Source organism: Physeter macrocephalus, chromosome 4, assembly GCF_002837175.3.
Source record: "Physeter macrocephalus isolate SW-GA chromosome 4, ASM283717v5, whole genome shotgun sequence".
Lineage (NCBI taxonomy): Eukaryota > Metazoa > Chordata > Mammalia > Artiodactyla > Physeteridae > Physeter > Physeter macrocephalus.
The window spans coordinates 50,754,574-50,768,007 of NC_041217.1; the positions used below are offsets into that span (position 1 = coordinate 50,754,574).

General features: G+C 35.6%; 1 protein-coding gene across 8 annotated transcripts in view; it reads right to left on the reverse strand.

Moving 5' to 3' along the window:
- Positions 1–13,434, reverse strand: part of ACBD6 (acyl-CoA binding domain containing 6) — a 222,636-nt gene that overhangs the window by 147,218 nt on the left and 61,984 nt on the right. For 7 of the 8 annotated variants that reach the window (XR_003679439.2, XM_024133640.3, XM_028488606.2 and 4 more), the window contains exon 4: positions 10,769–10,851. The exons of the other annotated variant lie outside the window; for it this stretch is intronic. Coding sequence is in view for 6 of the 7 variants with exons in the window: in XM_024133640.3 (XP_023989408.1) it covers positions 10,769–10,851 (83 nt within the window). In the remaining variant the exon portion in view is untranslated. The remainder of the gene's footprint in view (positions 1–10,768; positions 10,852–13,434) is intronic. 8 annotated transcript variants of the gene reach the window in all.

Here is a 13,434-nt window from a genome sequence, read left to right on the forward strand (position 1 = left end):
GTTATGGCAGGGTGTTGGGAGATAAAGTTAAAGGGATAAGGTGGACAACAGATCACAAAGAACCTCCTTGGTACACTGCATATATCGTAAGTAACAAATGTTAGTAACAAATTATTTGGGGAACAGAATATTTATCCACCTTCCAAAACTTGGAGTAAAGGGTAGTAAAATTGTCCTCTTGAAGCTAAACAAACTAAATAAAAGCTACTAACGAGAGGAGAAAAGAATGTCTCCTAGATAACTTGAACAGCTACTTGATTCAGACACTAACCTTAACACATCTAAAAAAACAAAACAATGAGACAACTACCATGAGTAGGAGGTAGCAATGGTTAGCAATGAACCATAGGAGGAAGCAAAAATCTGTGAAGCCAATTTTGAACACTGCCCAAAAGAAACAATTAATCGAAGGCAAAAAGGCATTCTGAGGTATTTCTCTGCTGGGAGACAGTCTGTTCCAGAGGCTCCATTAGGACTTTGGCTAAAGTAAATCTAAAAATAATTCCCCTTCTCTCACTCTATTTAACATTCACAAATGGTCACCTGACTGTCTTTCTGGGTTCCTCAATACTCAGACTGAGGGTACACAGGGTATCAAAGCATTTGGATCACTATAAAGATATATATTGGTAAATAAATAAGCCATTTAGTTTACACGTCAGTTTCAGATAAATTTTATTACTGCTACATTGTTTCTGAGGGTCTGGTCATCTATGTGCCTTTTATTTAGATCTCTGAGATTGAAGAATGGACCCTGACCGATGGTAAATTCACCAAAAAGCCACTCTGTGAAGCTCCTTAGGAGCCCATCTTTCAAGGATGAAAGCCTGCACATGTCTTACAAAATTCAGCAGTACTGCTGGTGAATACTACTTCTTTGTAGGAATTTAAGTTCCTAATATATTTGTTGGATGTGTGGCCAGAAGTTGTCAATCAGAAAGGTAAAGGGTTATTACTCTTCTGTTCAAATACAATGTTAGGAAACAATGATATCATCTCACTGATCTCATTTGACTATGATTTCCAACATCCTACTATGTATGCCAGATACAAAGCACAAAGCCTATTGTTGATTCTTTTTTATATAACCTTGATATACAGTTGGCCTTTGAACAATGTAGGTTTGAACTGTGCAGGTCCACTTATATGTGGATATTTTTCAATAGTAAATACTATAGTCCTACACATTCTATGGTTGGTTGAATCCACGGATGCAGAGGAACTGTGGATATGGAGGGCCAACTATAAGTTTTACTTGGATTAACCCACACCTTGTTCAAGGATCAACTGTACAGATATATATAAAATCTTTATTTTATATATACACATATAAAATCTTTATATAATTTTTGATATGACTATAAACCATTAATATTTTAGAAGTTGAGATAAAATGTCTACAAAAAAATTAAGCTACCCTCTGTATTTTAAAAAAAAGCATGTTTTAATTTACAAATATAAAAAAAATACAGGCATATTTTAATTTTACTTACAGCTGTTACTCTCCCTGAAAGAATCTATTCTTACTCAAAGGATTTTAAGGAAGCTGGTGTAAGGAGCAAAACAGGTAAAGTCAACTCCTAACTTAAGGATTAAATAGTAGTCATAGTTGTCATACTTAAGCATATTAAAAATCTCCACTTAAAATTAATATCTAATTAAAATTTTAGATGTTAATATCACCTTGTAAAACACTATTTTTTTGAGTCTCAATCTTATCAAAGACCACAAATGAGAGTCTATACTATGATCCTCAGGTAAAATTTTACAAATAGCACCTCCTTTCTGAAACACTTCGGTCCTAAGTCCTGGAAGAGACAAAACACTGCTTCAGCAGTAACAATGCTCGAGAAGCCTAGCAATGAGATCAAAGCACTAAGAAAGTGCTTTATGTTGTTTGTTAAGTTGTTCTTAAAATAATTCTTGAAATCCTAGGTACCAAATAAACACCTAGAAATTGTATACTAAGTTGGCATATTTCACTGCCAATTTGGTAAACACATATTTTTTTCATATTTTAACATCTCTGATGGATCTTATAACCTTCAGCATCTTACAATTAGTGACTTTTTTTTCTTAATTTAAATAATTGTGTATTTAAATAATGGTGTTCTAAAACCAATGGTGTTTTAATCAGTAAAGTAATAAGGTAGGTTCCAAATACACAGTGACAAATGGTCAAGTGAATGATTGAGAGAATTCATATATATTGAATCACAATCCTCCCACTCAAAGTGTTACTATATCTGCACTTGGTTTCAGACAGTTATAGGAAATAACCAGTTGGTTTTCCCACTTCCTATTATGTGGTAATGGCAACATCTTTCACCAAGTAATAACTATTTTCAGACTGGGTTGTATATGTAGTGTATTTAGTTCTAGGACCATAAAATTCTTAAAAGCCTCAAATAAAAAGTTCTATTTACGGGCTTCCCTGGTGGCGCAGTGGTTGAGAGTCCGCCTGCCGATGCAGGGGACACGGGTTCGTGCCCCGGTCCGGGAGGATCCCACATGCCGCGGAGCGGCTGGGCCCGTGAGCCATGGCCACTGAGCCTGCGCGTCCGGAGCCTGTGCTCCGCAACGGGAGAGGCCACAACAGTGAGAGGCCTGCGTACTGCAAAAAAAGTTCTATTTACTATCTTACTTATGTTGATAAGGGTCCCTTCAAATGAAACCACTTACATTTAAAAATATTTTTCTCATATTTTTTCAAACGAGCAATGACAAAGGAAAGATCAATGCCCCAGGTACTTCTTGTAGATAACTTGTTATACTGGAAAAGTTATTTAGGCATAATTTATAAGAACACTAGTTACTAAAAATGCATTTTCACCTGTTAAAACCTGCTTAACTCTAAAAAAGTCGATTGAAAATTTCTGATACTCTAAATGTCCATGAGAAAAAACGTAGTTCAGTTCTGATCAATCCCTCTAAAACCAGTGCCCACATCAGAAAAATCTATAGAATCCCTTGGCTACAGAGATGAGTTACATTCTCAACCATTAAGGTAAGTCTAAAATCAATAAAAACAATTAATCTAAGGGAAACATCATCATCAGTATACTGATAAATGAAAGACTACAGTCTCTAATTTTACCAGTGAAGCACATTTTTAAAAACACTAAATGGAAAAGAAATTTAATTAAAAATGTAAACTGAAGATACTCACTATATTAATATAATAACAACTATCAAATTCAATTTCACTAATTGGAGATTACAATGATTCCTCAAATATCTCAGAAGCAGTACAGTATAGCAGTTAAGAGCAGAGTTACTAACCATGTGACCATGGACAAGTAACCTAACCTCTTTGAGTCTCAGTTTCCTCATCTGTAAAACAGGGATATTAATAATACCTACATCTCATAGGATCATTCTGAAGGTTAAGTGGAATAATATATATAACACATGTGGTATAGTTACTAGCATACAATAAGTGGTCAATATATATTAGCTGACATTTCTATTACCTTAAGATTTTAGCATATATTTTAAGCTGGAGTCATTTTTCATATTCATATAACACTCTCCATCAATTTACCTAACAAATTGGACCTTCAAGGAAATAAAAATAGGCCAATTGGTTGGAGCAGAGTGAACAAGTGGGGAGAGGGAAATTGGCATTAGATGAGACAATGAGGGGCCCTGCAAGACATGTTAAGGATTTTAAAATTCTATCCTAAGTGCTATGCGAAATCATTACAGGATTTTAAGCAGGAAAGTGCTATGAGATTTCAGTTATAAATCTGGGGAGGAGACAGAAAAGGAAGTGAGGAATCCAGTTTGCAAATCGTTCTGTAGTGTCCTGGCCAAGAGAAGATGGCTGTTTAGAGTAGTGATGGTAATGCAAAAGGCATGATAGCAGTGATAATAAGAAGCAGATGAATTTGGATTATTTTGAACATGAAGAAACAGAATTTCTGATGTGTTAGGAGATGTGAGAGAGAGACAGGGAAGACCAATACGACATATAGACCTAGGAATGACGTACTTTACATGAAATACTGTTAAAAATACTTATCTAATGAATATACAAAATTTTATAGTAGGTAAAAATTTTAAAATAAAAAACCATGTAATTAATGTAATAATGCCTTTCTCACACAGAACTCAAACTTCAATAAACACCAGCATTTATTAATATATACAATGCAATCAGTGAAGACCTCATAAATTGAAAAGCAATGAAATGAACCAAAATTGCTTGCTTTCAGCATTGAGAGAATAGCTGGTAACAATTCAATGAGAATTAAGAAGATGACTTTGTCTATCACACAAAACTTACATCTTTGCTAACACTTTTAAAATATCTTTCTTTAAATATATCTGTAAAGCATTTTAATAGGAGAAAACATTTATTTATATTATCTGTAACACATATAACCACCTTTTATTATAACATAGTATATCCATAACCATATGTCTTTATAATTGCACATGCACGCATGCACGCAGACACACGCTAAACACTTAAACAAGACTAAGTGCCTAGCATTTCATAGGTACTACATACGGATAAGGATATAAGAAAGAGAGAAGGAAAAGATTAGAAGGGGTAGAGTGAGGAAAAGGATGATGCGAAAGGAAAAAGAAAGAAGAGAAGGAGAGAGGAAGAGAAGATGATGGTTTTAGTTGATGAATGACCTCTTGTTCAGAAAGGGCTGTTGATCTGCAAATAGGTAGATTTGCCTATATGCTTGGTTGGCATCATGACGCTGAGCACACAGGAGCTAAATAAAGCATGCAAGAAAAGGGTGAATATGAGAGCTAGGAGACTCTTATAACAGTTATTGTTTATGTCAAGACCTACTCATCCCAAGGGACCCATTTTCACATAATCTATAATTATCTCTTCGCTTTAATCGCCTTGTCATTCCTGAGACTCTCATGGGCACTGGAAGAGGAAAAGCTCATTAACTAAACCTTTTCTCCTCTCTCCAGCCACCCATGGCTTTTAATTGCTTGGTGTGTTATTATCTAGGAGTGCAACTGGGATCATTTTCATAAGAAAGGGAGGTAGAGAGAAGGAAGGGAGCCATGAGTCCCTGAGGTATGCACCACAGACAAACCTTTGCTTTCTCAATTATTTATGCCAGCTGAGGTTTTACAGGCTGAATAAATCCATAACTCAAGTTCATTCTGAGCAGACACATTCTCAAGGGGGAGTTGCCCACTTGCCTATACACACTTGTGCAGACCTCAAAGAATAACCAGAATGTAACAAGACATATGTCATCCATTTTATCACCTATCACCAAAGTGTTAACACAATGTTGATCACAGGCAACACGGTGAAACAGGGAAGGATTTCACTACTACCAGCCAAACAGATGGAGGGAAGCAGGATAATCTTTTTGGTGCTAAGGGCAGTGGCATCAATGGGACAGTAGTATCCCAGAGTGACTCAGCCTACTAAAAGCATAAAAATCCAAATACTCAACTTTTTAAATACAAAATATGTGTAACACATACTCTTGGTGTTTCAGAGTCTTAAACAGATTTGTTAAAAACAGGTTGTTAACAATGTGAAGCTTTGAATAAATAACTAAATGGAATTTTATACTATTTGATTCTATTAATCACATTAAACCATGTAAACCAAAGCTATGTTGTAGCTTTTTCTACAATCACATCTCTTTCAGGAATATTTTAGAGTACAATTTTTGTGTTAAGTGACTGGCTTTTATGCTTTTCGGTTCATATTTTCACCAAAAATACAAAATTAAAGCATAAAATTATCACTTTCATTCTAGTTTTTTATACTTACAGTTTACCATTTTATAATCAGGACTAGAGAGCAACCAGTGAAAAAATATTTCTAAAATATTTTCAAAATCTATTATGGTTTAAAATTTTTAACTTTATAAGTCAATGATGAAAGCATCTCTTTAAAATTCTACAGGCTCTTGTGTCTGACCACAGCAGTGACCTCTGGTATTTTCTGCCAAAACAGTTCATTTGTCTCACAGAACAACTAATCAATTCCAGAGTCCATCAATCACTTTAGTTGTATACTGGTCTGGTCTTGCTTAAAGAAGGTCCAGATGGCTGCCTGTGTAAGTGGGATTAATAAGATTCTGATAGATTACATAGCATCAAACTACAAAATATAACAGGGAAGATCAAATGTTATTGCAGGGTGGGTTGGATACTGTACACGTTTCATTTGTTGTATTTTTAAATCATGTCCTAATTTCTCAATTTATGTGCCAACGTCGAGGTAAAACCTTCTCAGTTATACAAGTCACTGAAAGTGATTCCCTGTTAAGTGAGTCAGTATATATAGTACAGAAGCATTTGACTCTTTGCAAAGCCCTATACTTATTAACCAGAGCTTCTTCTGCCAGTCTGCAGTTTAAATGAAACACAACTGATCTCAAGACTAGAGTCACAAGATCTGTTACTCTCTTGTTTCTATAGTTCCAAACTCAGATCTAGTAGCATTGGTCTCCCTTCCCGGTTTGCCATTTTCTTCTGCAAAAGCAAACAACCTGTACCTAATTCCATAGTTAGGTGCTTTTAGCTCCCACCATCAGCCCTGTGCCCTGAGTCTCCACTGTGGGGACTCTATGCTTAGTAACAATACTAATAAAAGTACTAGTTACAAAGTAACTTATTTTGTGCCACACACTATTCTAGGATGTCTGTGTATAAGTATTCATATAATCCACAAAAATGCTATATGAGAAAGCATAATATACTATAATCATCCCCATTTTATAGATAAGTAACTTGTCCAAGGTCACAGAGCTAATAAGAGATGGAACCACCATTTGAATTCCAGCAGGCTCCATAATTTTTTGTACTTAATTAGCCTCACCTTATATCTCCTCCATTATACTACAGAACAATTAACTAGCTTCAGAATGAGAAATTGGTGTCAGGGCTCTGGAATATTAACACAGAGATCTGTACCTATGACATTATATTGTCACTTTCTGTGAAAGAGTGGAAATAAAGGTCAGAACCAAAACAGTCAGGGAGCAAGCTCAGAATTGGCCCCAGTGGCCCTTGGCCCAGGAACATTTACAATAAAACTAAAATGGGCCCTTAACTTATCACCTACAATGCATATTAGTCAGGAAGCTGCCACAACAATGGAGCCCAAGCCTTAGTAAAGGGGTTCATTAGATACTGATTTTCCTAACCTTCAGAAATGTGGAGGGCTTCCCTGGTGGCACAGTGGTTAAGAATCCACCTGCCAATGCAGGGGACACGCTCGCATGCCACAACTACCGAAGTTCGTGAGCCTAGAGCCCATGCTCCACAACAAGAGAAGCCAAAGCAACGAGAAGCCCGCGCACCGCAAAGAAGAGTAGCCCCCGCTCGCCCCAACTAGAGAAAGCCAGCGCGCAGCAATGAAGACCCAACGCAGCCAAAAATAAGTAAATAAATAAATTTTTTTTAATGTGGAAAAAATTAGAAGTTTATATATTAAAGTATCCAAAACAGACCTTCAAAATACATTTTTATGTTCTTTTTAATGGTTCTATACAAGAAAGCTTTTCCTTTCATCCAAGTTTACCATTTGATGTTTCTAAAATTATAAAACGTACTGTCACTTTCACCTCAGCTGAACATTAATTCTGCCAAGAAACTGCAATTAACCTCAATTAAAGCACAACTTTCTCTTCGAAAAATAAAACACCAGATATTAAATTTTACCAAAGTACAAGCAAAATTTGATTATACAAACTTCAACAAATAGCCTGTTTTCACTGTTGTAACTGCATTCTTATACTTAAGAAACAATAGGAACTATATATCTGGTCCTTCACTGGAATAAACGAACATTTCATTATACAATAACTTTTATCATGATCTAGTTTGTTATACTGGAATTGTTACAGAATGAATTCTCTAATATAAGAATATGACTAGTTGCTGTGATTTCTGATCTACTGTAGTAGTAACAAAACTACAGTTTGTAACTGAAAGGCTTTCCGTGGCTCTCTCACATTCATGTTCCTTACTGTTGTTTCATATCTTAACAATATGTTCCAGAATACAATTATTTAGATCCTATCATAAGAAGACTAATACTTGGATGACTTAATGAAATAAGGCCAAGACTAACCAGTTTTGCCAATAGCAGAAGTTCATATTTCACTCAACCAATAAGGATGGTTTATTAAACATACTCAAATGTAGATGCCAAAAATACCAAAAACATACTATTCAAAAGTGAAGAAGCTGAGAAGCACAAATATCCACAATATTTCGTCTCATCATAGGTTCATAATAAACGTGTTGAGTTGAATTAAAATCTCTACTTTATGAAGATAAAGTATTATTTTGTCATTTTTCTCAAGATCAAAATTCTAAATATTGATTTAAATCTGAGTCACTTCTTTAGGAATTGGGTAGAGGATAAGCAGGTAGGTTAACTTTTCCAGTTTAGTTTAACTCTTAGGAGTACTCCAATTACCCAGATATCTACTATCACATCAATAGGAATACATTTGATTTGCTTCCTGTTCTGCAGAGCTACTGTGATCAGTCATGTCACTGGATATTACAAAAGAAACTGTGTTCAACGTGTCATTCTGAAAAATACTAGAGTCTGGGAGCCCTTAAGGAAATCAGTACACAAAATAAAGATCACTCTTTATAGATAAGTGATTGATATTATTAGAAAGTTAAGTATAGTGATTTTAAAAAAGCAAAGTTAAGAAACTATCTCCATTTAATTATCTAACTAGGAAAGTGGCCTATACATTTCTTTAGGAAAAGAGGTGAGGATGGGCATGTCTGATTTATGATAGTGCCACTAGGCTAACTGTGTGTGAGCCAGTCACTAAACTTTCAGCTCCTTGGGGGAAGCAGCTGTGGATACCTGCCAAGCTCTGGGCACTTTTAATAGGTACCTACTAAGTTCTGGCAACTTCCCCAGATACTGAGAATACACAGATGGATAAAATACTATCCTTGCTCCCCAAAAACTAACAGTTTAGCAGAAAGGACAAATTTTTAAAAATTATAATCCAATGTAGCATAATGTCACAGATGCTATAACAAAAGTGAGAATAAAAGACTATGGGGGGCTTCCCTGGTGGCGCAGTGGTTGCGCGTCCGCCTGCCGATGCAGCGGAGCCGGGTTCGCGCCCCGGTCTGGGAAGATCCCACGTTCCGCGGAGCGGCTGGGCCCGTGAGCCATGGCCGCTGGGCCTGCGCATCCGGAGCCTGTGCTCCGCAACGGGAGAGGCCACAGCAGAGGGAGGCCCGCATACCACAAAAAAAAAAAAAAGACTATGGGAACACAGAGAAGGAATGACTAACCTCCCCTCCTAGAAAAACGACTCTAAGGGTTTACTGACTTGATTTGAACATTTAATAAACTTTGATTAATACAGTTAAGGTTCTAATACGCCATTTTTAGACGCTCTAAGTAGAGAATATACAAACTAAGACCCCCCAAACATGTTCTGATTCTATAAGGGTTAAGGGGAAGGGGGAGTTAAACTCTGAAAATGTTTTTTAAACTGTGCTTCCTCAAAACTACATGGGCTTCTCAGAGCTTTCAGGGTACTGCAAAGGGATCAGGGTGGCAAATGTACTCCAGGCCAGCAGCATTCTTAAAGGGTATCTTTATCCCCCTCAAATCTCCATCAGTCTTCCACTATATCACCCCAAGTACACATTTAATCTTAGTAAAAAACGATGTGCTTGCTATGCAAATAGATTCAAGACAGGGCCCTTAGTATTAACTGGTCATTAACTGGAAACTATGAGCATTTGAAGTTTTTGATTCATAGGGGTATCAATAATTTTCCTTCTAGAATGCTACCTGGGAGTTCTTATCACTACTTCTTTATGTGGTGAATAATGTCAGCAACTCTTTTGCAAGAGTGAAGCATAAAATTCTGGTACAATTTCCTCTTCATTCTATGAAGATAGATATTTCCCTTCAATTTAGGTGAACTCAATTTTCCACTTGAAAATTAGAGCTCATTTATTTCATATTAATAAGTAAGAAAAGTAAAGCTCAGATGACGCAGAAGGGTAAGAGCATCAGAAGTTCCTATTTCTTGTTTTTGCTTGTAAAGTAATAATCTTAGAAGAATGTGTCACATGGTTTTAAAGCAGGATAGAAACCTTTTTCTGATTTACACAGTGTGTAAAGAAAACGATAATCCAAGAAATTTCATACATAACATACAAAATTTAAGGACCTTTATTAAATAATGTAAAATGACCTTTAAAATTTTTTTAATTTTGTTAAAAATACATGACATAAAATTTATCATCTTAACCATCTCTAAGTGTCTGGTTTGGTAGTATTAAGTATATTCACATTGTTGTGCAACTAGTCTCCAGAACTTTTTCATCTTGTAAAGCTGAAATGATTTTTAACTTGTAGCTAGAATAAATAAACTACAGAAATTAAAATATTTAAAAGAAAGAACGATATTTTGAGGAAAAATAATGAGAACAACAACAAAAATCCAGCTTTAGACTGAGACACAAAACCTTGCCCTACCAACTACTTACGTGGGAGAAAGGTTATTACCTGGCACTGATTCAGATACTTACAGATTTTAAAGATTATACACATAAAAATTTATTTCCTGCCATTTATTATCCTCCTAGAGATACCACCAAATAGGTTTCATGTTAAGAAAAAGTTCTTCAAATGAAAGTTTTGGGTATTAAATAAATAAATTTATAAACACACACACACACACACAAATGTATACATACACACACACTATACATACACATATACGTATACACCCCTATTGTTGAAGACCAGAAAAGAATTTACCTGATGATTTCTTCGTGATACAGAGAACTAACAACTGGCCCACCAAAACCAGTATTTGCTTCTTTTCCTTTCTTCTCTGGTGACTGTGGTTGGGCGGGGGGGGGGGGGGGGGGGGGGAATTGGTGGAAAAAAGACACATGGATTAAAGCAGTGTGCATTTAAACCGGTTACAAAATACTACTCTGTTAAGGAACACTAATATTTGATGATCCACCATTTCTCTAAGGCCCTAGTGACAATTTTAGGATGGCATCAGAAAGGGAAGAGGACTCTCAGGTCATCACAGCAGCAGAATGAATACCCTCTAGCAAGCTAAGGTTATTCCACTACTGCCTTCTGGAGCCACCTAAGAGCCACTCCCCTAGCTGATTATGTTAGCTATGTTCATTGTGGAAAACAGAGACATTCAGTGTGGAAAAATGAAAACAAAATATGAAATATAAATACCAGACCTGAATGTGATCAGGAAAATCATATCTAGGTTAACAAAATTTAAGTTCCCAAATAAGAAACTAAATTGTAATAAAACTTAAAATTTAACCATAAAAAAATAATGAAAATATTTTTAGGTGGCAAGAAGGAAGGATGAGAAGGTAGAAGGGAGAGAGGAAAGGAGGTTGAGATCTAAAATAAAAGAAAAAAGCAAACTTATGGAAACCTTTCCAAAATCAAGTATTCAGTAGGCTCTGTCCCTCTATGTTCTCAAAAAGCACAAGATTAAGATTAAATTTAAAAATAAGATTCTTCCAAAACATGTATGTAGAAGCAGTGAACTTGGATATTACTGTTGTCTGAAAGATCAAATTGCAACCTGTGCAAAAGCCCACATCTCTTGCAATATTGACAGTTTTTAGGCCAGGACACCCTACAAAAATAAAAACTCTGATTCTGAACATAAATATTATCTTAGAGTCAAAATTACTTTTATTATTTAATTTGACTGCAAAAATAATTAGTTTCACTTCAGAAAAATATAGACAGTTCCCCTATATGTGTTTTTTTTTCTTACTTTAAAGAAGGGGTTTTGCTTTATTGTTGTTACTTTTTTTGTTTGTTTCCTTTGGTCTGTGAACCACCGGGCTGAGGAAAAGATCCTGTAGGCAGCATATTCTGTCAGTTCGTAACACCATTAGGGGAACTAAAGTTTCAAGAAATAGTGCAGATTTTTGAGGTGAAGAAGTTGGTTATCAATTTATGACAGAAACAAAGGTATAATGTCATAAACAACAACTACCATCATGATTAAATAATAAAGTATATAAAGTACAATAGCCTGATGTCGGCAAAAAAGAAGCACAAAGTAAATGCAAGTTCCCTTTCTCCTCTGAGGACCAGTCTTAGAGCATAAATGCTGCAAAGAATTTTCAGGATAGAGAATGTTTTCCCTTATACTAAAAAAGCACAATCCAAAGGGAGAACTTACTTTACTTAATCCAATTACATTCTAAATACATACTCCATTAGCAGGATAAAGTTGAAACATACTTGTTGCCCAAGAGATGCCTGCTAAATGAATAACAAAATTGGAAATGAGAAAACTGGATACCAAAGGAAAAAGAGAGAGAGAGAGAGAATCAACTATAGAGTGTCAAGCACAGTTTCCTGAAAAAGAACTGACTCCAAGAAGATAACATAGCAGAAAATCTAGGTGACCTTAGGTTTGCAATCACTTTTTAGAAAAACCAAAACCATGATCCATGAAAGAAAAAAACTGATGTTAGTATTTATTAAAATTAAAAATGTCTGCTCTGTGAAAGACACCATTAAGAGAATGAAATGACAAACCACAAACTGGGAAAAAAACCTTTGCAAACACAAATCTATTAAAGGACTGGTATTCAAAATATATCTTAAAAGACTCCTAAAACTCAACAATAAGAAAACAAATAGAAAATTACAGGTCAATATTGATGGTGAACATAGATGTAAAACTCCTCAATAAAATATTAGCAAACCAAATTCAACAAAACATTAAAAGGATTAAACACCATGATCAAGTAGGATTGATCTTAGGAATGCAAAGATGGCTCAACACCCACAAATCAATCAATGTGATATATCACATTAACAAAATTAAGGATAAAGATCATATGATCATCTCAACGGATGCAGAAAAAGCATTTGATAAAATTCAATATCTGTTCATGATAAAAACTCTGAACAAAGCGGGTACACAGGGAATGTACCTCAACATAATAAAGGCCATATATGACAAGCCCACAACTAACATCATACTCAACAGTAAAAAGCTGAAAGCTTTACCTCTAAGATCAGGAACAAGACAAGGATGCCCATTCTTACCACTTTTATTCAACAATGTATTCGAAGTCCTGCCACAGCAAGTAGGCAAGAAAAAGAAATAAAGGCACCCAAATTAGAAAGGAAGAAGTAAAATTATCTCCTTTCATAGACAACATGATCGTATACACAGACAACCCTAAAGACATACTTCCCCCCACCAATCAATCTGTTAGAGGTAACAAATTGATTCCAGAAAAGTTACAGGATACAAAATTAACATACCAAAATCATGTCATGTCTGAGGGAGACAGAAGATAAAAAAGTTTTCTAATATTAAAAAGTGATGGGGGGCTTCCCTGGTGGCGCAGTGGTTGCGCGTCCGCCTGCCTATGCAGGGGACACGGGTTCGTGCCCCGGTCCAGGAG